The sequence below is a fragment of the Amyelois transitella genome, chromosome 20 (genome assembly GCF_032362555.1).
Source record: "Amyelois transitella isolate CPQ chromosome 20, ilAmyTran1.1, whole genome shotgun sequence".
Taxonomy (NCBI): Eukaryota; Metazoa; Arthropoda; class Insecta; order Lepidoptera; family Pyralidae; genus Amyelois; species Amyelois transitella.
The window spans coordinates 6,384,133-6,408,350 of NC_083523.1; the positions used below are offsets into that span (position 1 = coordinate 6,384,133).

At 34.2% G+C, this 24,218-nt stretch overlaps 4 protein-coding genes and 1 non-coding gene across 6 annotated transcripts; 4 read left to right on the forward strand and 1 right to left on the reverse strand.

Moving 5' to 3' along the window:
• Positions 1-654: 654 nt before the first annotated feature.
• On the forward strand, positions 655-10,907 carry LOC106131658 (uncharacterized). Its single transcript, XM_013330827.2, has 4 exons — positions 655-1,100; positions 2,503-2,629; positions 3,860-4,035; positions 10,495-10,907. Exons 1-4 carry the CDS (start codon positions 735-737, stop codon positions 10,591-10,593), a joined length of 768 nt encoding a protein of 255 aa, XP_013186281.2. The 5' UTR covers positions 655-734; the 3' UTR covers positions 10,594-10,907.
• Positions 10,908-11,022: 115 nt separating this feature from the next.
• Trnaq-uug (transfer RNA glutamine (anticodon UUG)) lies at positions 11,023-11,094 on the forward strand. Its single transcript has one exon. It is a non-coding gene; the product is annotated as a tRNA-Gln (tRNA).
• A 1,691-nt stretch (positions 11,095-12,785) lies between these two features.
• On the forward strand, positions 12,786-14,748 carry LOC106131479 (transcription initiation factor TFIID subunit 12). Its single transcript, XM_013330591.2, has 3 exons — positions 12,786-13,101; positions 13,604-13,796; positions 14,228-14,748. Exons 1-3 carry the CDS (start codon positions 12,907-12,909, stop codon positions 14,353-14,355), a joined length of 516 nt encoding a protein of 171 aa, XP_013186045.2. The 5' UTR covers positions 12,786-12,906; the 3' UTR covers positions 14,356-14,748.
• A 983-nt stretch (positions 14,749-15,731) lies between these two features.
• Positions 15,732-21,835, reverse strand: LOC106131478 (nuclear RNA export factor 1). 2 transcript variants are annotated; one of them, XM_060950067.1, is made up of 10 exons: positions 21,645-21,835; positions 20,829-21,159; positions 20,251-20,368; positions 19,728-19,800; positions 19,353-19,493; positions 18,563-18,758; positions 17,818-18,029; positions 16,673-16,864; positions 16,177-16,292; positions 15,732-15,887 (listed from the first exon to the last, which is right to left on the reverse strand). In XM_060950067.1, exons 2-10 carry the CDS (start codon positions 21,094-21,096, stop codon positions 15,737-15,739), a joined length of 1,467 nt encoding a protein of 488 aa, XP_060806050.1. In that variant the 5' UTR covers positions 21,097-21,159; positions 21,645-21,835; the 3' UTR covers positions 15,732-15,736. The 2 variants fall into 2 exon arrangements, with proteins under 2 accessions (XP_060806050.1, XP_013186044.2); XM_013330590.2 differs by having other exon boundaries at positions 21,445-21,835.
• A 534-nt stretch (positions 21,836-22,369) lies between these two features.
• LOC106131531 (peptidyl-prolyl cis-trans isomerase FKBP2) lies at positions 22,370-23,388 on the forward strand. Its single transcript, XM_013330648.2, has 2 exons — positions 22,370-22,699; positions 22,932-23,388. The coding sequence occupies exons 1-2, from the start codon at positions 22,517-22,519 to the stop codon at positions 23,187-23,189; spliced, it is 441 nt and encodes a 146-aa protein (XP_013186102.1). The 5' UTR covers positions 22,370-22,516; the 3' UTR covers positions 23,190-23,388.
• The last annotated feature ends 830 nt before the right edge of the window (positions 23,389-24,218 follow it).

The window sequence follows — 24,218 nt, forward strand, 5'->3', positions numbered from 1 at the left end:
AATCATAGTACCTAGCCCCTTAACATAATTGAAATTCATCATCAGTGATGTCATGTGGGGAATGCGTGTCCGTATGGTGTCTGCAGCGTGACGTACCTACATGCAACTATAGCGTGATTCGTGATTCAATTAAAGTTGGTGTAAGATCTTTAACACACATAAACACAATTTAATACCTATTTTAGTATGTAAGTACCTACTACTTTTAGGCAAGTTTTTGCATAAAACGATAGAAGTATTCAGGAATCGTGGTAAGAAAGTATCTGCCTCCCTCAGGGAAACAGTCGTGATCGTCGTGATTTTACATACATAAAATCACGCCTCTTTCCCGGAGGGGTAAGCAGAGACTGACTACATCTTTCCACTTGCCACGATCTCTGCATACTACCTTCGCTTCGGTTTCGGGTACTCTTGACCTGACCCGTGAATTTAGATGTGTAATTTTTTTATTCAATATTATTTATTAACCTGGCTCAAACGTAACAAATTCAAGAGTTTATCAATGGGAAAATGAAATTATACATTGTGGTAACACTTTATTATCTATCTCTTATTAACACGGGCCAATCGTGTATTGATTTATCTGTCTTCTCTTTCTTAACCTGTCATTTAATTGTCATTCGCCAATATCCTCCTCCTCTCTCCTGTGCTTACCCCCTCTTTCATGTCAGTTGCAAATTGACATTGGTGTGTAGTGCGTGTTCTTTCAGCTTAAGTATTATCCTAATTTAAAAATGCCGAAAAAATTGAAAGTTGTTGTGAAATCTCTGTATTCACATGAAATTCGCAAAGACGTGAGTTTGGATAACTTAAAATCTTTGAGACTTGAAGATGCGTGGCCATTTATCAGAGACGAGATCGAAATTGAAATCGGGAATAGTCAGTTGATATGCATCCCGCACATTACAGAAGCCTTTTTTTACAAATGCACATCTCTTTTCGTTCAAAATGATAAGGAAATAAATGGCAAAATGTTCACTCCGTTGGGTGAATTGGTGAAGAATGTTAATAAAGAGAAATCTGATAGCAATTACGTGAAATGGTTGGAGGAGGGCAATTTCCTCGACAGTGACTTCAAGTTTCCCCACGAAAGCGTAAAGGTAAATGCTTTTTACGATTTAAGTTACTGTACTTATTTTTATTGTGCTTTGTGACATTGAAGAAGTATTATACCTCATTGTGTTTGACCTTGACACGTTCTTGCTACCGGTTTCCATGCATCCAAAGATGATTTACATTAGTACTGTAAAGGACCTACACGAAACTATTTACCTGCCTACCTAAAGGGATTGCATCCATTCATCGTAAAATATTTGTACATAAAAACCTGGTGAATTGGGTTTTCAAAATAAATGAAATAGGTAACTACTGTTCTATTGTTTTATAATACAGCTAAATGAAAATTTGGTCCTTATTTCGGCCATGTTTTAAGAATCACATAGATACAATTAAGATATGCATAGATCTTTAAGTTAATTTGCATTAACATGCATAATAATAATTTCGCAAAAATTCCATTCATACATTATACCTACCACATTATTCTGAACAGAAAACTGGTATCTAGTAAATGAAATGATTATTTTTTAATTTTGTTTTCTTTTTTAATGTTTATTTCCATATTTATATCACCTATGATAAAATAGTTCTAAACAGTTCAGAAAAGAATAATTGCATTTACACTATTGGAAAAAAGTAAAATTTATTTATTTTATTGCACTGTACAAAAACATTGTTGTGTCTCACTCACCATGCTAAAGTAGGTACCTACCTAACTATGCATAATTTAAGACTTCATGGCATGAAATTTAATAACAGGATGGTTCTTAATAACTTAGTAAAATAATACATATCATTAAAAAATCTCATCAGAACATTTATTTACAAAGTATTGGGAATGAATGAATAAAGGAATTAATTAATGATAATTGTTGTTTTCAACAAATACCTACTTACTAAAAATTTAAAAATGGGGTTTATATTCAAGGGTACAAAACAAGTTAATTTCTCGTGTTTTTTCTCAATATTAATAGTGGTAGAAGGCAGTTGCTTAAATTTTCCAAAAATATTTACGTGTTAGTACCCTTCAAAGAAAATAATGAAATAACAGTAAAGCAATTATCAAAGGGCGGCCCAACAAGCGAATTTTGTCTATCGACAGGGCCATCTAATTAATTTCTCTGAAATTATTAAGAGTGGACATGCAACGTGGTATGTATTGACTGCATTGTAGTTCTACCGATTTTATAAAAACCAAAGAAATTTGGCATTTCTTCATATTTTTAAGCAATTTTTCGGTCGATTTCAATAAGCAGGTAGAAACTTTAATATAAAAAAGAATATTCAAGTAACAAACGTGATGGTTATATGGAACCCTTCCTTCGCGAGTCCGAGTCGCACTTTGCCGGTTTTTCAAATTTAATTTTTATCATGCATTCTTATGTTACAATTAAAGCCTTGTCCAAATTAATTTCATTTTTAAAACCACGTATTTGTTTGCAGATAACTTTACAAGATGAGAAAATCAAAAATAAAGTGAGGGTGATCATGGTGAATTTTTCAAAATGTTCAATCCCAAAGAACAAGGATCTCGTCAACAATATTTACTTGGATGTTAAGAATAACAAAGGTAAGATAGCTTATCAAATATTACTTCAAAGCTGGTAAAAATGTATAAAACAGGGCAAGGTCGTACATGTTGATCCTTTTAAATATTCAAAAGTATTTTGAGCGCGGCGAGGCAAACCGCAATAGAAAAGAACCTATTATAACCTAATACCAGAAGGCATTCTTGTATGAAGATATTTTTCAACTGAAACAGGATAATCCAAAGAAGGTACGCATTGTTCATATTCAGTTGAGTAACAATATAAAAAAAATTCCATGGAAAACACGCAACCTTCAGAAAAGGTTCGTTTTATCACGTCGACACTGAAACGACCGTTGTTTGGTGCTGTTTGCGAATGATCCTAAAGTTGATTCCATAAAAGAGATACTTACAATAGATCGTTCCGTTACATGTAAAGCCAATCTATTGCTAGGAAACTAATAAAATATTCGTGCTGTCCATACATATAGAGAGGAACAATATAAAAAAAATATTAGATTCAGACTACCACCGAAAATTCTAATAGTTTACATATACAAAAATGTACAGAATGGTTGATTTGGTTCTAAAATCACACCAAATAGAGCTAAATAAATCGGACTTGGGCAAAGATACTAATGCAGACTGCAGATGACGGGAAAATGATGATGCTGAAAGAACAATGTGCTGATGAGCTAGCTTATTTTCCCCTCTGCATTTGGGTCCGAGATACCCTAGGCCGACGTTATCCGGTATGGAACATATCTCTAATGTGTAGTCCATATTAAGTTGGAGAAGGTGCGCTAAATGCGCTATTTGTTGAAAAATATTTAGCAAACTCTGCAACTGTTATCTACCGATAAGTTTTGACCAACGGTTACATTGTGGTGTGGCTGTGTTGACAAAGTTCATCGGTTTATGATAACGTTATGCTAGTACTATAAATAGTTCTTTGATAAAACTGTTATTATCTAAATCTGAAGTTCACCTGAAGGATGATATGGTACAAACAACAAAACAAAATTCGTAAATTGGTGGATTTTAGAACTTCATTCCAGAAGCTAAAATTGCTAAAGTGTAAGAGATTAAGAGACAAGTATTCTATCTTTTGCGTTTTGAATTGTATCATCAGCCATAACGTTTCGGATTCCTAGGTTATTTCTCTATATCCTTCTCAACCATGATGTCTCAATCAATGTCAATGTCATTCTCAGCGGTATCATCTCAAGATTTTTTCTTTGTTATAATGTGCATTTATTTCATTTGTTCTAGACTTACAAGGCAAGAAATCGGTGTACATGATCACGAGTGTGCTCATGGCTAAGACGATCGAGTTTCGCGTCACTCGCTGTACTTCATCCAGGATCTTCCACCTAGGGAATGCCTCACCACTCGTCTTCGGGTTGGAGGAATTCTTGATTGGAGAGGACGGAAAGTTAACGGCGAAGGTAAGATACAATTTTCTCTATTTTAATACTGTTTCAATTAGTGATCATCGGCTTTATAATTAAAATCTTATATTTTTATAGAAATAAAATAGTCTTTTGACGGAACAAAAAAAATTACAAACTTCAAAAGGCTGAATGAATGACTAATATTTAATTTCCTGTTGTCGTTCGTAACATCATTCGTTGAAACCTTTTTTAGCGGATATATTTATTTAAATTCTGTGATTGGGACTGTTGGACTGGAAAGGCTTGGACGAACGTACCTTGATCAAATCAGAGACGTTCTAGCAAAAGGTCAGTCAAGAGTACCCGAAACCGTCAAACGTGTATGAAGAGAGTTATGAATGTGGATGAATCGATAGCAGGGCTCGCGGCAAGTAAAAAGATGTGGTCTCTGCCCTCCGGAAAAGTGGCGTGAATGTATGTGTATTTATTTAAAGTTTGTTTCGGCCTGCTGGAAAATTTTATCGAATTATTCTTTGTTCGGCCCCGTCAATCAATAACTCACGACACTGGAAATCATTCAAATGATTCCCGCTATTAGAAAACATCGATTAGCTTCTCTTCTCAAATGTGTTTAGCACGCGCGTAGTAATTTTTTCACTTGGGCGTGATTTTGTCATGTATTCTTATCAGTATTGTATGATACAATTTCCTACTGATTAGATCGATAAGATAAAATATCGTGTTTAAAAGTACTGGCTCGCGATATTTTGAAATTCACATGAATTAATTTTCAGACACGGGATTAACAATTAATACTATAAATACAATAAGTGGGCCTAAGATATACCTGGACAACATTACTACTTAAGGTGATTTGCACATTCACAGGTAGATATCTCCTAGGCCCACCACTAACAGTTATTTTTATAAAGCATTACTATACTTTCTGTTCGTCATCTAATCGTCACCCATTAATATTAAAAATAAAACACGCATTCTCTTTTTTGAAATTCAACGTCAAAATGCTATATTTTTACGAGTTCAGAAAACATTTTGAATTCACCGTTATTATCATGTATCTGTATTTCGTTCTTTGAAAGAATAAAGAGTTGGTATTTATTAATAATCTGCTTTTCTTTAATGAATTATGCTTATCCTGTTAAAAATAGCTTTATGATGTGGAAGTTTTCCTCAGGAGATTAAATTTAATATAGCCCGGGAGATAAACGAAAAAGTTTTACTTTTATACATTTATTCGTCAACCAGGACCTAGTCGGTCTGCCCATTTAGGTGTGGGTGTAGCTTATGGACTAAAAACTCTTAACACAAATCATAACCCGCCCACCCAAATTTTGCTTTGTCATGATTGTAAAAAACCAAATATGTCTGACTAAATCCTGACAACATTCTTGAAGAAATTACCAACAACAGTAGTCACTATTGATCATAGGACGTGTGATTAGGGTATTTCCCTTCCAGGCGTATTTTAATGACTAATCGCTTTATAGATAATATTAATACCAGTTTGTGATATCAGAAATCAGTAAAGTTTAAGGAAAGATTTTTGATTGATATATTTATATGTAGTTAGGTATTGTTGGATATTTATCTACATAAGTATTTATTATAAAATGTACTTTCTTTGAGTTAGTGTCTCGTAACACAAGTTTCGAATTTACTTCGGGGCTAACTCAATCTGTGTAATTTTTGTAAATATTTATATTTATTGTTGTAGCAAAAGTATGCAAGCATCGTATAATATAATTATGTCGTGCTTGCCTTAATTCAAAATTGTCGTCATTGTAACGGTAATTTTGAAACAACTTAAAATTATGGGCTCAAAATTTTGTGTTAATGTAATTCCATATTTAAGTGAACGGGATATTTAAATCCATTGTTAAATATTAAGTCACCTAGCTACTCGTGCCTCATTGTTAACGTGAACGAACGCGGTTTTTCGAGGTCGAATGATTTTCTAAACTAGAAAATTATCACGCGGTTGAAAGATGATCAGTCTGCAGACTCGTCTAGATGTTGAGAACTATTTCGTACCCAACGTTTTTTAAACAGTTACTATAAAAAGAATAGGTACATAAATAAGCATGAGTGTATGAGGAACTTATTGTATGTTGAAGTTTGAAAATACCTACTTCTTCTTTGTAAATATAAACACAGTAGCATTTGATATGATCATTATGCATATTTGATGTTTTATACGACACTTTCTTGTAGATTCTATTTATATTATTTATTTAATCTGGGTAGAACAAGATAGGGCTCGACTCGAGGTCTTGAAATTCATTAGTATTCACCGCATCTGCTTACCAGAAGGTCTTATGTTGTTTGCAAAGCATTTGCATGTTAAATAATCTGTACCAACAATCGCGATTTTTTTTATTTTTATTAGACATTGTTTTTAACAGGTTGTCAGTGAGCTAAAGTAAATGTTAAAAAAAACTTAATCTCTACTCTAAGATTGACATGTTTAAAGATACAGTCTAAAAGCCGGAATGTTAGCGCGTTAAATTCTGCTTTGATCTATAAATAAATGCGATTTACCCATTGTGAAGCGACAGAATTGCATTTTGTTTAATAATAAAACGTGACCTTTAGAGCGCATACAGACGAACGGCATGGTGTCGACGGCAGGGTACCACCGCAGCCGTCGACGTGTCGGCGGCAGCAGTCAATACGTCGACGGCTGCCGCCGATAGGCGGCAACAGCTGCCGTTGACAGGCGACGTTTGCAGTATTAGAATGCCGCGTACTAGTAGTCGTGGTATAGGAGCCAGTTGCAAAATGGATTCCGAGGAAGAAACACTGTTATTGCTTTTACTCCGCCGCCGTCGCCGACAACAACGAAAAAGAAAGATACGTTCAGTGTGGGTTGAAGAAATATTAATGTATAGAGAACAAGAGGGAGATTTTTAATACACTCTATCCACGTTTACGAGAGAACGAAAAAAAATTTTTCAATTACTTTCGTATGTCAATCGCTTCTTTTGATGAGTTAACAACTATCTTGAAAGCCTCAATATCTCGCCAAGACACCGTGATGCGGAAAAGTATACCAGCTGAGCAAAGACTCGCCATGACATTAAGGTAGCTCATTTTGTGGACGCGTGACGCTTGCGCACTCTCCGTCTATTTGCAGTCGACTGACAAAATGGCGGACGAAACACGCAAGAACCGCAAACATCGCCACCTGTCGGCGGCAGCCGTCGACGTATTGACTGCTGCCGCCGACGCGTCGTCGGCTGCCGTCGACAGATGGCGACGGCTGAAGTAGACTCTGACGTTTACAACTTGCAGTTCGTCTGTATGAACCCTTAGAAGTAGACGAAGATTTGAATGCAGAAAATTCGTAAAGACAAAATTAAATTAGAATAGAATAATTAAAAAACTAAAAAGCTCGACGGCTATACAAAGTGGCATTTTAATAAAATATAAAAACTTATGTAGATAATTTTCTATCTAACCCACACAGCAGCTGGGCAACGAATCGTTCTAAAAAGTATCACTATCAGACCGTGGTATGTCGCGATGTTATTATGGCACGAAGTATCTTGGCACTACTCCTTCTTAGTCATTTAGAACCTAATTCATATAATTCTTGGAATAACCCATGAATGGTGATAAAATTTTGTAGTTATGTACATTTTTATAGCACACTTTTAAGTTACAAACTGTTTAAGTATTTTAAAATTCGTGGTCAATTTATTTGTTGTATTTTAATTTGTCATTAAATAACATGTCATAATCATCACATTTACTAACTACTGGTTTATTATTGCTGTAAAATGAATACACTTCAGGATTAAATTAACGTAGCCACAATTGCTTTTATTGCGCACTTAATATGAAAGATTATCTTATCTGAGGCTTAAGATTTATAAATTTATCTTGTTAATAATACACAGAAAATTGCAAATGTTTTTTGTTTACATGAGGCTTAAGTTAGTGTTTCATACATACATACATACATACATAAAATCACGCCTCTTTCCCGGAGGGGTAGGCAGAGACTACCTCTTTCCACTTGCCACGATCTCTGCATACTTCTTTCGCTTCGTCCACATTCATAACTCTCTTCATACAAGCTCGGCGGTTTCGGGTACTTTTGACCTGACCCTTTACCAGGACGTCCTTAATTTGATCAAGATACGTTCGTCTAGGTCTTCCCACTCCGACCTTTCCCTCCACACTCTCCTTGTATATCTGCTTAGTCAACCTGCTTTCATTCATCCTCTCCACATGACCGAACCATCTTAACATACCCTTTTCTATTCCTGTAACTACATCTTCTTTCACATCACAACATTCCCTTATCACGCTGTTCCTTATCCTGTCACTCAATTTCACACCCATCATACTCCTTAACGCTCTCATTTCCACTGCATTTATTCTGCTTTCATGCTTCTTTTGCCATACCCAACTTTCACTCCCATACATTAATGTCGGGACCAACACGCCCCTGTGCACAGCCAGTCGAGCCTTTTTGGATAGTTTCTGACTGCTCATAAAGGCATGCAAAGCTCCATTCACCATGTTCCCCGCGTTCACTCTCCTTTCAATATCACTATCATACTTGCCATCTGATGTAAACTTTGATCCTAGATATACAAACTCTTTCACTTGCTCCACTTTTTCTCCTCCAATCAAAATATTACATGCTGTCATTTCTTTCTCCATTTCAAAAACCAGTGTTTTAGTTTTACTTACGTTCACTTTCATTCCTTTCTCTTTTAAAGCTTCATGCATACAGTTTACCATCTCCTGTAACTCCTCCGCTGATGACGCCAGTATAACCTGATCGTCGGCATAGAGCAGACATTTGACGAGTAACTCATTCATCCTTAATCCACTTTTAGACTCTTTCAAATCTGTCAAACAGCTATCCATAAATAGGTTGAACAGCCACGGTGACGCAACACATCCTTGCCTAACGCCTTTCTCAATCTTAAACCATTCAGTGTGCGCTCCGTTTATCCTGACACAAGCACTAGTGTTTCAATAATAAGTAATATTAGATTATGTAAATGGGGCAAAAATGTCATTACAAAAAAGAGAATTTGCGACGTTTTCATTACAAAAATGATAATTTGTGGTTTTACTTAAAATTATATAGCTTCAGGTTTTAAAAAAAATAGAGGCTATACACCAGTAACCATACTCACAATTTACGCTATCACAGTATAAGCTAAATAAATGATCAGAAAGATGCAACCACATTGATGATGAGGATTGGCTTTCTAACAATCTCTATACAATTAACATATTGGCTTGAGTTAGCCAAGCTATTATTACTCTGCCACGTGCCTCCAATCAATACTGAATCGACGTGCGTTAGTAAAGTATGAAGCTTTCAAACAACAACTTTAAATCATCTTCATCAATTTTCAATGTATTTTGATTTATGTAAGAGATTTTATCGTTAAACAACTAATATGATTGAACAAAATATTTATCTTTAAATTAAATTTTTATTCCCATCACACAAATTTTCTAATACGATGTCTGTTGCACCGGGAGTTAAAAATATACAATTTCCAGGAATAAGTTGTTGCGATGCTGAAGGTAAAGATACTGCTAAAATTTGTCGAAATGCTATTTTGATCTTTCCAGGTGGAACGTATCAGGCATTTTTCTTAAAAGTGTTGTTATAAATATCGTGCAGTTAAATTACGTTAAGTTTTATATTTTCAGAAATTGTATGCATTTGCACGCATTACTTTCGGAGTATAATATTTAAACACTAAATACCTATAAATCGGTAATAAAGCAAAATTATTAGAGCAATAAATATGTAACTCAAATTTGCACAAAAGGTATTTTTTCAAAAATCTAAATACCAAGTGAAATTATTTAGGCACTGCGCCAATAATGTGAAAAGACCTTGTTTCAGAATGAACGATCAATTTGTTAGTTATTACAGTAAGTGCTGGGTATGATAGTCCATGCTTACGCTATACGTCAAATGTTATTGATTGAATTAATAAAAAGAGCCACAAGAGCGCACATGTTGTCTGATCACGTGACCATGTCAGGTGTTCCGTGTAGTGTAATTAACATAGAATATATAGTATAATTAGACGGCCTCTGTGGCGCAGCGGTAGTACGCTTGTCTTTGTCACCGGAGGTCCCGGGTTCGAATCCCGGCCAGGGCATGATGAGAAAAGAACTTTCTCTGATTGGCCTGGGTCTTGGATATTTATCTAGTATCGTTGAGTTAGTATCTCGTAACACAAGTCTCGAATTTACTTCGAGGCTAACTCAATCAGTGTAATTTGTCCAAAAAAAAAAAAACATAGTACAAAATGTAGCATGTTTGTTTCTTTATAAGAATAATCAATATCTTTGTGGCATATGTTATACTGACGCATTTAAATTCGCTAAAAAATTGTTCGATTTTATCTGCACACACACGAGTATTAACTTCGACTTTGTCAAAAGATTATGAAGTGATAAATAATTTTTTTCATTCATAATCATGTATTTTTTCTATCTTTCCAGCAACCCGTCGGCATCGTGTCAAAATCACTTCACTGGAAAAGAGTGGATCCATCCGACCATCTGTATAACCCTGAAGATGCGGAAGCCTGTGCGGCCTAAGCGTTTTCATATAAATTCGGGGCACGCTTATTTAGTTGAGTAAAACTACAAAAAATCAGCATAGGGAAAAGCTGATAGCTGCTTTATGTTACACTCCTATAGATGAATTTACTTTGACAGCTTTGTGAGCTAGTTTTTAGAAGGCAAAGACCTTCGACGAGATCAACGACTCATTGAATGAGTTGTAAATGTAGTATATCTAAGTTACATTTCATCGTCTTTATAAAATCACTATGAAAACACTTTGTTATTTAAATTTTGGAAATTATTCTAAGCACTATATGTGATCAAGAGGTCTTGCCTTTATTGAAAAATTTATTTAACAAGCATTTTCTTATGTTTATATAATTAACCATCACATTTGATAAGAGATGTACACCATTTGAATGAATCGGCATGCCTTCGACAGTAATCGTCGACTGCGCATCCGGTTCCATGGTGTAATGGTTAGCACTCTGGACTTTGAATCCAGCGATCCGAGTTCAAATCTCGGTGGAACCTGTTCTTTTTTTTTATTCATTACATTTTTTGTCCATTATTTTAAAGCTTTTTTAAGTTGTATTTGACGCTAGATGAGTATTTTTTTTTATTATTCTGACGCACTTGATGTGAATTAAATGCAGTATTATGACTATGTATTATAGTAAAGCATATCTAATGCGCAATTTAAAAGGTTTATAGTACTTAAAATGTTAATAGGTTTAGTAAAATATTTGTGTACATACAAGGGCATTTTCCGACCTTGTAATTAATACCATAGTACCACAGAAATGATAAATATGTGCTAACACTCGTAATGTTACATGGCCTAGATTAATAACTCTGACTATAAAAAAAAATTGTTAGTCGAAACAAATTGGACATATTTTGTTTGAACATCAGATAATTATAAATATGAATAATTAATTCCAAAGTATTATAACAGTTTTAATACGTTTTACTAGTGGTAAAAAGAAATTTCAAATTATTTATAGACTTATAATTGTATTGACCCAGTTATTTTTATACCATAGACTTATTTTAATGTCTTATATAATATGTCTCAAAAATAAGAGCTCCTTTTAAAAATAAATCAATATTTTAACAAAGATAAATAAACTTAGGTTCCTACGCAAAATTAATTGTATGGCGCTTACGCTATACGCTTAACATACCTATACATATAACATAATATGATATTAAAAGAGCCCACCATTAAACCTGTTATCTATATTTTATCAATCTATTCTTATTTAGATCAAAATTTAGGAACTTTTTTAAGATTTAGTTATATTTATTTATAAAATAGACAGCAAATAAATATAATACATGTTTTGGAGTAGGGTGTTGGCAATATGTTGCCTACTGTACTAGCTAAAAAAATTAAGTTTGGTCTCTCATTATTTTGGTAAAAAAATGTGTTTTATTTATAAGATTACCATGATATCAATAAAAATAATTATAATTTACATTCCAAAATATTTGTGGAATCTTAAAATCATGTAATCCAAGATAAATAAGTAGTATCGATCGACTCACTTAATTAGTGAATATTATATTATGTATTAACCCGTCTTTTATGTGATTGTATTGTGATTTAATTCATTAGTAATATGAGCAATTGAGCACTTTTTACATTGGTATTGTTTTCTTATTTTCAAATAAATGCGTGTTAAAAAAAATATGGTAATTTTAATGCTGACTACAGAAGCCTTTTTAAAAAAAATGATCCCCCGGCAGGTTGAGCTGAGCAACCAAACAAAATAAATTACTTTAATATTTTTTATTATTTGTGCATGGCACATATCTTTTGTAGAACGTGTCTTTTTTTTTGCTCTTGCAGTAGTAATGTGTGATTGTGAGTAAATCATGGACGTGATAGCGATTAGTTCAGAGACGGTATAAATTTTCCCTTAAACTTGGGAAAAATATCGCTATCCTAGTAATGATAAAAATCTTTCCACAAAATGATAATAATGTTAACGAATTCCTTTTGTATAAATTTTTATAACTTAAAATCACCCATATTTTTAAATTGCACTAGATTTGTACATACTTGTACTCTAAGGACAAGCTGCATAAATTCATATAACTTGGTCCCAAAACTTTATTACAAAACTGTCAAGTTTATGTCATAGTGACATATTGAAATTGATTGAACTCTACGATTAAACTAAATGAAAAAAAGTAAATAAAACGCGTACGTCCTTGTTTGTCATTGCTTGCTTGCTTTCTACTTCAACTTTTTCAGTAAAATACCTGCTATTTTGTTTTGTTATTCATTTGAATTAACAGACTTGAAAAATATTGACACCAAAAGCAAATTAAACAATCATGTCGAATCAGGCACCGAATATGCCAACAATAGGTCAACTGAATCAAGGCACCATACAGTATGTGAACAACCCCATGCAGAGTCCTCAGTTGCAGTCTGTGCAGGGCTCACCGTCACAGCACAGTCCTATGGGCACTCAGGCCCAAGCGGGGGTTAAAGCAAGCCAAAGCGGAGCTGGAGACTCAACAACACAAGTAAGGCTTCCAAATATATTTTCATTAAGGCACCTAAATACAAACTTTCTTAAAATTTTATGATTTTTATTATCTACCAACATAATCTTTTGAAAGGAAAAGGAATGCCTTACAAATTCAGTGTCCCTATTGTGGTTAACAAATGTCTTCACCGATTCAAAAATAAATACATAAGGTCAAAGAGGCACTCTTATAGGTTGTAGTCTATAGCTAGTTCATACTAATATTATAAAGAGAAAAGATTTGTACTTTTGTTTTTAACAATAAACCCAAAAATGATTTTATATTTTCTTTATATTAAACCATCAAAAGTAATATACTGTATTTTATTATTATAAGTGGATATGATTGTGGCATGTAGAAAGATGTAGTCTTTGCCTACCCCTTTCAAGAAAAAGTTGTGTTTTTATGTATGTATGTATTTCTATGAAAGCTTCTACCAAGTTATGAAATCTGCTTCTTAAATTAAGTGAATATTTAAGAAATGGTTAATTATTTTCAGTTGCTTAGCAGACCTCGTCTCCAAGAGTTGGTACGGGAGGTTGACCCCACTGTGCAGTTAGATGAAGAGGTAGAAGAAATGTTGCTACAGCTAGCTGACGATTTCATTGACGCAACATTGAACGCCTCTTGTGCTCTCGCTAAACACAGGCATGCGCCTTCTGTGGAACTAAGGGATGTGCAGCTACATTTAGGTAGGTTGCAAGTTTGTGGACATATCAAACAAAAGCACCACCATACACCCACCCCACAACACAGATTTTGTATTCACTTATACACACATACAAATTGACACAACTATATGAGTTGCAGAGTAGACAGAGCAGTCTTAAGAAGACTGAAAGGCCATATTCAGCCTTTCATGGCTTATTGATGGAGTTGAGATTCAAATAGCACAGGTTGCTAGCCCATCGCCTACAATGAGGATTCCAAGTTTATAAGTCTTTCCTTAGACACCTTTTTCAGCATCCATGGTAAAGATATAAAGAGTGGTTCTATACTAAAGTGTCAGAAACTACAGAGAGAAATTTTGACTCATAGTATTATGCAAGTTATGAAATTTTTTTTTTAAGAAAAATAAATTTATTGTACCTAATATTTGTCATAATTTATGTTATTTTTTCAGAACGCCAATGGAACATGTGGATCCCTGGCTTTGGAAACGACGAGCTGCGGCCGTACAAGCGTTCGACGGTCACAGAAGCACATAAACAACGCATGGCGCTTATACGAAAGACTATCAAGAAATATTAGGGATTTCTTGAAATAATTACACTAAGTGAGCTATGATTATGAAAATAAGAGGGGGCCATATAAATCAATGCCTGTTCGCTCTAGGTAGGTAGGATTTTCACACCACGTCTGGCTGAGATAATTGGTGGACGCTGAGTGAACACACAGCCAGGGCCAGGACAAATGCCAGGATTATTTTTTCAAAACCAATTCAAGTTCAATCTAATTTTCCATATAGCTAGAGAAGAAATGTAAATATGAAATTTTTCATGATCAAAGTGCAAAAAAAATGCTTTTATGTAAACCAATAAAAGTAGTTCAGACTGTGTGGCTGTAAGTAGCTTCTCATAGATAAAAAAAATAACGAGATAATTTTGCTATCAACTTTCGGAATTTTATACTAAGTAAGTAAATCTATACTAATATTATAAAGCTGAAGAGTTTGTTTTGTTTGTTTATTTGTTTGTTTGTTTGTTTGTTTAAACGCGCTAATCTCAGAAACTACTGAACCGATTTGAATAATTCTTTCACTGTTAGATAGTCTATTTATCGAGGAAGGCTATAGGCTACATTTTATCCCGGATTTCCTACGGGAAACGTCAATGCAGGTGAAAGTTGAATGAGTCGGCCATCTGCGAGCTTTCCACGCGAACGCTGCGCAAACCAACAAAGATATAGTAAAACAATGTACTAAAGATGTGAAGTACTCATTTTTTGCCACAAAAAAGTCCGCGAGAGCATATATCTATCTCTTAAGGTTTACTTACAATAACCACTTTTATGTTCATTTTTTAAGATTATTTTTTCATTATAAACATAAGTTATTTTAAAACCAATTTTCTTTAATTCAGTATTAATCCTTATCCAAATAAATATGTTTATTACTTTCGGCTTTTCATGTAGACTAAAATTGCCATTTACAGTATATAAATCAGACGAATAGGTTTTGAGATATAGTCGTTATAAGCAATTTGCAGCGAAACATTTAATACGGTGAACAGCGTTCTTTCTAATACGCGACCGCCTGACCCCCCCCCCCCCCCCCTCACCCCGCATATTTCGATCGCCCTCCTTTGTATGTTTGTCTGTTTTTACCTCTTACCTACTTTTAAACTGAAGATAGGTATTACTATTTTAAAGTAAAGTAAAGTATCAGCCTGTAAGATCCCACTACTGGGCAAAGGCCTCTCATCTCACTATACGGTCTCCGTTCCGTCGCGGGTAATGATGTGGGCCAAGTCGTCGCCAAGTCGCATAACAATTAGCAGCTATAATTGATAAAGCCGAGGAGGATGTTTGCAAAAATAAATATGATGCCCAAAATAACTATTCCACGCGGACGAAGGCGCGGGCACTGCTAGTAAGTAAATAAAACAAATATTGAATTAAAAATCTAGTTTATTTAATCTACTTCATCCATATTTGCTTCATCGGATAGGTGGCCCTCATCCAGATCCATTTCAAATTTGTCCATTGGTATCAGATCACTCTTCAATTCTTGCTGGAAGAATTTCAACGCCTTCTTTATATCCCAGTCGTACGTTTTCAGGCGGCTGAAATAAAAAGTAATTTACTCTAAAACCTTATCTGAAAATATATAAAAGTCGAACGAATAATCGTAACTTGACTAAAATTTGATTTGCAAGGTATAATCTTACTGAGCTTGTTGCTAACCGATGCTCTGATGATGAGGAACATCGTGATCAAACCTGCATTGGTTGCTCTCCAGATACCAGTTAACATCGGAGCACTCACAGCTGGTTAGATTATGAGATGTTATCCAATCTCTTAAAAAGAATCCCAAGTTTACGATAATGGTTAATATAAGTACGATTTTTTTACCTTACTGCCTCATCTTTTCTTAACTGCGTCAAGTAACAAAATGCGTTGGTCACAATATTTTTTTCTTCTGGGTCTGGGTTTATGAGCGCGTAGTCGTATAAGTTTCTTGATGGTTGCTGTAATATGGGAAGAATATTTAGTAGACGAAAGAAAGAGATGTTTATTTAGTACAAAAACAGTATGAATTATAAAATGAAATTTTTTATACACAATGATGAATGGAAGGAAGCGAAGGAAATATGCAGAGATCATGGCAAGTGGAAAGAGGTAGTCTCTGCCTACCCCTCCGGGAAAGAGGCGTGATTTTATGTATGTATGTATGTAATGATGAATGGATTGATACAATAATAAATCCTAAGTTTAATAGTATGTCCCTTAGTCGCCTTTTACGACATCTATGGCAAAGAGATGGAGTGGTCCTATTCTTTTTCTATTGGTGCCGGGTACCATACGGCTATTCATTTAGATTCTATTTAGAATTATTAACAATTCTTACCAAGAAACTATTCTGTATCATTTCCGGGCTAGCGTAGTCCAAGTGTAACATCTCGTTTCTTATAAAGTAGCATGTCGTCGGATTCTGTATAGTCGTGACAAAGAGGAAAGTGCGTCTGAATCGGAAAACGTTTCTAGGGATGTCGGCCGTGACTTTGAAAACTCCGTCTATGATTAACAGCATGTGATTTATCTGTAAAAATTATTATCATCCCATGGATGTTGTAAAAGGCGACTTAGGGATAGGCTTATAAACTCTTTCTTTAGGCGATGGGCTAGAAAAATTGTAAAAATAAAGTCATCTGTAAAAAAATTATAAAATCACCTGTAAAAAAAATACAGTGTATATGTAACGAACTGCAGGCAGTTTCGGTTTCCCGCCTAAACCTAATTCTTCCTCCAGGCTATAGTCCCGATTGCATCCTCACCTCTCTGGAGAGAAGCCCAGGGTATACCTTTGACCATGGATCCTGGATTGGGTGAATCCTGTCTGACCTCCGAAACCTTTGCAGGGGAACTCATATTTTGGTTAGCTTTCACGCAAAATCTATTGGACAGGTTTTGATGAAATTTGGTGCACAGGTAGAAAATAACCTACTTTTATCGCGAGATAATTCCCACGGGAGCGAGGCGTAGCTAGTATTCTATATGAAAAAGAAAAGTCGTGCTAACAAGTCCTATTTACTTATAACTTACCAAGCACCTAGTTCTGTAAAGATGTATCTGTCAAAACGGCAAACTACACGCCAACAGATGGCGCTAGTTTGTACTGGGGTTTAATAAAAGAAACAAATAACGAAAAAAAGTGCCGTGTGGTTCCCGGCACCAATAAAAAAAAGAATAGGACCACTCCATCTCGTACCCATGGATGTCGTAAAAGGCGACTAAGGGATAGGCCTATAAACTTGGGATTCTTCTTTTAGGCGATGGGCTAGCAACCCGTCACTATTTGAATATCAATTCTATCATTAAGCCAAACAGCTGAACGTGGCCTATCAGTCTTTTCAAGACTGTTGGCTCTGTCTACCCCGTAAGGGATAAAGACGTGATCATATGTATGATACATACATACATATGATCACATCTTTATCCCTTACGGGGTAGACAGAGCCAACAGCCTTGTATGTAATAACGAAAAATACTCACATCTTTACTAACAACATCGACACAGAATGTGGTGGGATCGTGCACAGTCTCCGGGAACCTGTATAGCGCGTCTATCACTTGTTTCTTCGTATTGAAATATTTCTTATTGAGTTTCATCTCTTGTTCCTTTCTGTTCAATCTCCTGTCCATTATTTTGATCATGTTGCGACCGTCCACGGCGAAACTGGATGGTAGCAGTTTCTCGTCCTCGGCTGAAAGGTTAGGTTGGCAAACTAGTTATTAAATTTTAGGAATATTGATGAAGGACACGCAAATAAAGTATGATTATATATAGTAATAATAATATATCGTCTCTTTTCCTTACGGGGTAGACAGAGCCAACAGAGTCTTGAAATAACGTGACGTCTTCCCACTCCAAAATATCCATTCACACTATCTTTAATTTTAATTATTCTTAAAAATAAGTTTTAAGAATAATTAAAATTAAAGAAAAAACATACACAACATATACATAAAATCACGTCTATATCCCCTGCGGGGTAGACAGAGCAACACAACAGTCTTGAAAATACTGGTAGGCCACGTTCAGATGTTTGGTTCAATTATATAATTGAGATTCAAATAGTGACAGGTTGCTTGCCCATCGCCTAAAAGAAAAATCCCTTATTCATAAGCCTATACCATAGTCGCCCTTTACGACATCCATGGATAAGAGATGGTGTGGTCCTATTCTTATTTTTTTTCCATTGATCCGGGAACCACAAGGCAAAAAAAATGTACTTACGAGTAAAAGCTGTAGTGATGGTGAGGGATGCCGGCGAATTATAAAACTTGTCAATTCTTATTCTCGAGTGATCAAAATGCGAGAAGTACAGACTGAGAAACTTTTCTACCAACATTTTAGTGTGTCTGTCCGGAGTCACGGCGAAGTTCTTGATGAATGGCAATATTAAACCATTTTCATTTAATTTCACACCATCCTGAAATATACATATTTTTTAAAATTTAAATATATAACTTACAAAAATCCAATCGAAATTTTCCCAAATCATCAAGTTGTTTAGCGCGGTGTTAATGATACTCTGATGCACGGCCTCAGGTTCGCTCCCCGTGACGAAAAAGGAACTTTTTCTGCTTTCCGAGATTAGTGTAGTGTAGATTACTTACATACAGATAAGAGACAATACTGGGACTTCATAATGTGGTTATAGTGAAGTGAATTGTATTGTTGAGCTGGTATCCCAAAACACAAGTCTAGAACTTACTTTGGGTTTGGCTCAGTCTAATTTGTCCCATATACTTAAACTAGCTGTGCCCGCGATTTCGTCCGCGTGGAATAGTTATTTTGGGCATCATTGAAACCCCATAACTTATCCCGTTTTTTTCACATTGTCCATTATTTCTTCGCTCCTAATAGTTGCAGCGTGATTTTATAGTTATAGCCTAAAAACTTCCTCGATAAATGGTCTATTGAACACAATTTTTTTTCAATTCGAACCAGTAGTTCCTGAGATTAGCGCGTTCAAACAAACAAACAAATAAACTCTTCAGCTTTTTATTTTGTACCTACTTACAATTTCGGTTACTCTCGGGAATTTCATCATAATTTGTCTAATGTACGTCGGCGCGTCCATTTCTTCGCAAACGGGATTCCCCTCCAGCCAGATCTTCTCTATTTTACTACTGTATCTCTGCAGCTCAGATAACGATGTAATCTGTATTAGACAAGAAAGGCCCTGTTTAGCTGTTAGTCTTTATGATAGAATTGAGATTTAAATAGATATAGGTTGTTAGCCCGTCGCCTAAAATGGCTCCCAGGTAAAAACAGCGTAAAAAAAAGAAACTTTTGAAATTGACACACCCACTTCTATGTTCAAGTAAAGAAGCAAAATATATACGTATATAAACAAAGAGTATGTTTCAAATGTACGAGTATATGTGTTACTTACATTGTTGTTACTTAAATTAATACCAATAAGATTTCCTTTTATGAAGAAATTCAAAATATCCATTGGAAGTTGGCTGAAAAGCAAAATTATAATTTAACTTAATGTTACTACTTTATAGGTATCAATTAAAAGTTACAGATAAGACAAAGTCAAAAGAGATAGAAGAAAAACATGCGTCTTTACTAGAGACAGGCATACATAACATTATGCGTCTTTTCCGGAGCGGCAGGCACTAGAGAGAAAACTGATTTGGCTTAGCCATAGTCCAAGGCTTCCATATTGTAGAAAATTGGTGTAATAATTAACATTCTTACTTTCAGTCTGCCTGTATACTAATATGATAAAGAGATTTTCGTATTTTTGTTTGTTATAAATTACGTCAATATTGTGCCGATTTTGACGAAATTTGACACATATATAGAATAGACCAGGTATATAGATTCAGGAGTAACATAGCTAACATGGGAGTAAGCAAAAGCTAGCATTATAATATCTTCAGGCCTTGGAAACTTCACCCACTTACCTTAAATTATTCCTACTCAAATTGAGAAATTTTGTATCTCTTCCCATTCTTAGCATGAGTATTTTGAAAAATGATAAAAGGTTGAAACGGTAGAAACATAAACCCTTTTGTGAAAATTCTGAAATTAAAAAAAAAAATTTTGTTTATTCAATTAATTGGAAGAATATAATTATATAATAGTTTTTGCTGACTGACATATCAACACGTTTAATGCATCATCCAATCTGCAAGGTCTAGAAATTTTATATTTATCATGTATGTGTTTCTTTTGTGGTCAAGGGTGTACAAAGAGAGGATTTATGCACAAAATGGAAAGTAACGGAATTTTTCATATTGTGCAGGCGAACTTACTAAACAACGCCTGACCTTAGATTGTCCGGGAAAAAAGTCAAGATTTATAATTTCAAAATATATATTCAGCACTTTCACTGTAAAAGCAAAATGTATGTATATTTTTAGACTCCAGTCAGATGAAACCTGTCCCGGGCACAGGTCCAATGTGTGGGTATAGAGTATAGGCCTTAAGAGAGTTTTTTTATTTTCATATTTATGATATTAGTATAGAGAAAATAACCTACCAGTATCATTGCACAGATTAGAGAGATCCAACTCTAATTTTTCATTAAGACGGTTGCTCACAACACTGCCAACAATATCCTCAATCGAAATCCAATTATCGAAGCAGTCTGCTGAACTTTTATCATTAAAAAGTATATCCATATTATACATATTACGTTCAAACGGAAACATGAAATCGAGTTTCATAATCTTTTGTATTAAAGACAAACTGCTTGTATAAAATGTGGCAAATCCATTTTGACTGGAGAACTGTATAGGAATGAACATAATTGAAAAGTAATCATTCAATACAGAGAAAAGCTGCTCAGGACTAGTTGGCCAATTGTGCACCTGGAAAGATTAGATCTAAAATTAGTTCTCCTGAGGCTATTGATCATAACCTTAACTTGTTAGTTCAACATTGATACTAAAGAACATTTTGGTTAAGTACTAACAAATTTATTGACAGTTATTAAAAAAAAAATTAAGATTATTATATATATATTAATCTTTCTTATTAATTCTTATATATATATTAATCTATATATATATTATATATATATAGATTACAAGTAAAGGTAGTAGTAGAATAAGGAGTTGACACTGAAATGAATGTAGAAACAACAAACAACTTACCATGATCTTGTGGAAAGAATAATGGTTAGCTTCATCGTCGCGCGCTAAACAAGAATCAATGTATTCAAATATTGGCGGTGATGTAGTTACTCTATTGAGTAAAAACTTTTTGTAGTTACTTAATTGTGCTTTTTTTGAGTGCATAATGCCACCAGCCAATATCAAAGTAATTAAAATCTGAATAAAAATTGAAGTAGTACCTAAATATTTCCACTGTAAACTAGCGTTATGACCATGTCATGACAAAGCTGAGTGGAACCTTTTTGGCAGCATATAAGTTAAAATAAATTTTTTAACTTGTATTTTATGAATAATAAGTTCTATATTTAAAATAAAATAATTTCTTTCAGATAAATTGTTTACTTCGTTTTGTAATTTTGTAAACAATCAATCGATTGTCATTGTCACTAAATTGTCTGTCAGTACGATGGCAAATGACAGTAGCATTTTTCATGCCATTATTTTTCATAATGTCAGTAGAGGCAAGGGAAACAACTACCTATACAGTTAAAAAATGTCAGTACAAAAATTTAAAAAAAATGCTTTGTGATTGCCATTAAATCATATTTTGGATTCTGGAGATCTTAATTTGTCTTCATAAAAAAAAATCATATCATCTACGCAAAATTTACTAAAAGTTGTCGAAGAAAATCGATGGTTGATTGAACGGTTAGGTGCCTGAATAAAAAAGCGTGTTGCATATGGGAGCTAGCTAAGGTAAGCCATTATAACCAATGTTGTCCCAAAAAGTCCGAGAAGGCGCGAAGTTAAGGATCAACGGCCACGCGATCATTTCATGATGAATATTATTTTTATCGAAGACTACATAAACTTTACGCTGGCAAAAATAAGCTTAGTTCATGAAGTTGTTACATTGCAACAACGAAAAAAAGAAAAAATATGTCAACTCAATTGACTGTCAGTCATGTCATTCATTGATGTGTCATTGAGAAGGTAAAAAACCTATGAAACATCGAAGACAAAACATTAATAATAATAATTTAATCCTCTAGAATAACATTTATTTGATTTATTAATTTTTTGAATATTAATTAAACTAATTTAAGTAAAAATGTCTTCGACTCTGACAGTTATTGTAAAAATTACACTTTTTGTGTTAGTGTTTATGAGTGTAATATCCCATGTTGTTCTTGGGAATAATGCTTCCAAAAAATTGCAAATTGGAGTCAAGAAAAGACCAGCGGAGTGTCCAATAAAAAGTAGGAAAGGTGACTTACTTCATATGCATTATACGGTAAGGCGTTCGTTTATTTCCTGTTACAATTATTAATTTTTAATTTTCCTCTAACTCATCAAAAAATTACATCCTTAAGTAGGTATATTACGTTCTAAATTACCTACTAATAATGAAATAATTAAGTACTTTTTTTATTTAATGTAATTAATCATGATATCAATAATAATTTGATAATTTACTTCATAAGTTTTCACTTTAAATTTCTTGTTAACATTTAATTATTTTTCAGGGTACATTAGAGGATGGCACAGAGTTTGACAGTTCCATTCCACGTGGGAATCCCCTGACATTCACCCTTGGTTCGGGTCAAGTTATCAAGGGGTGGGACCAAGGTCTAATAGGCATGTGTGAAGGAGAGCAACGGAAGCTTGTCATCCCACCAGAGCTAGCCTACGGAGAGGCTGGGGCTCCTCCAAAAATACCAAAGTCTGCTACTCTTACTTTTCACGTAGATCTAGTCAAGATTGATAGAAAAGATGAATTGTAATTCTATTTATTTTTGTATTTTTTGTATGTATGAAAATATTGACAGTAAAAAGTTGTGTGTGTACCTGTGTTGTTAATATTTTACTTATAAGTTTCAGACAAATTTTCCAGCTTTGCATACCTATTCATATAGATTCATGATTTATTTTTTAGTGATGTATGATTGATAATGAACATTCCAAGTAAAGAATGACAAATTATTATTGTTTTATTTTTTACTAGCAATATTCTTGGCTTAGCGTGGGTAGCATTTATATATATTAACCATTTTAGGGAAACCCTCTTTCTAACATTTTAAACAGGAACAATATCCGTCCACAGGTGTTTGAGATTATGATGGGCATACAGACAGAGAAAATAGGGGAACTTTAAAAAATTAAGGATAGGAAACTAGCTATTGCCCGCGACTTGATGCTTTTCAAATAATCTGACGCCTGTTTGCCTCCTTGGAGGGGTGGGGGGCGAAACTATCAGTGTTTACGTTGCACCAAGCCTCAGAGTAATAGTTTTCGGGTGATGCGAGTATACTATACATACAAACAGACAGAAATTCTAAAACAAAAATTTTTGGCTTCTGTTGGTCATAGAACCCCACATTGATTTTTTGGCCCCATCTTGCCCTTATGACTACCCAATTAGTGTTAGCGCATGCCCAATATTCACAAAGGTGTCTACTAATAAAAAATATAAGGTCAAATCAAACGTCAAAGTCAATTCTATCTACATATTGTCTATGGATACGTTACGTTAGTATTCATTCTCTTTATGATTTCTTCGGTCGACAACAAAATCCACGTTACCTACTTAAGTAATTATTTTACAAGAATAGACATTCTTTATAGGGATGTGACATTGCTGATAAAAAATCGATTTTTATATAATCGATTTATTTTTTAAGTATGAAAAATCGATTAACAAATAATCGATTTTTCTTAAGAAAATAATCGATTTTATTATATTGATAGATTTTTCCTAATTTTTCAATTTATGTCAAAATAAACGCCATTTACATTATATCAATAGATTTTTT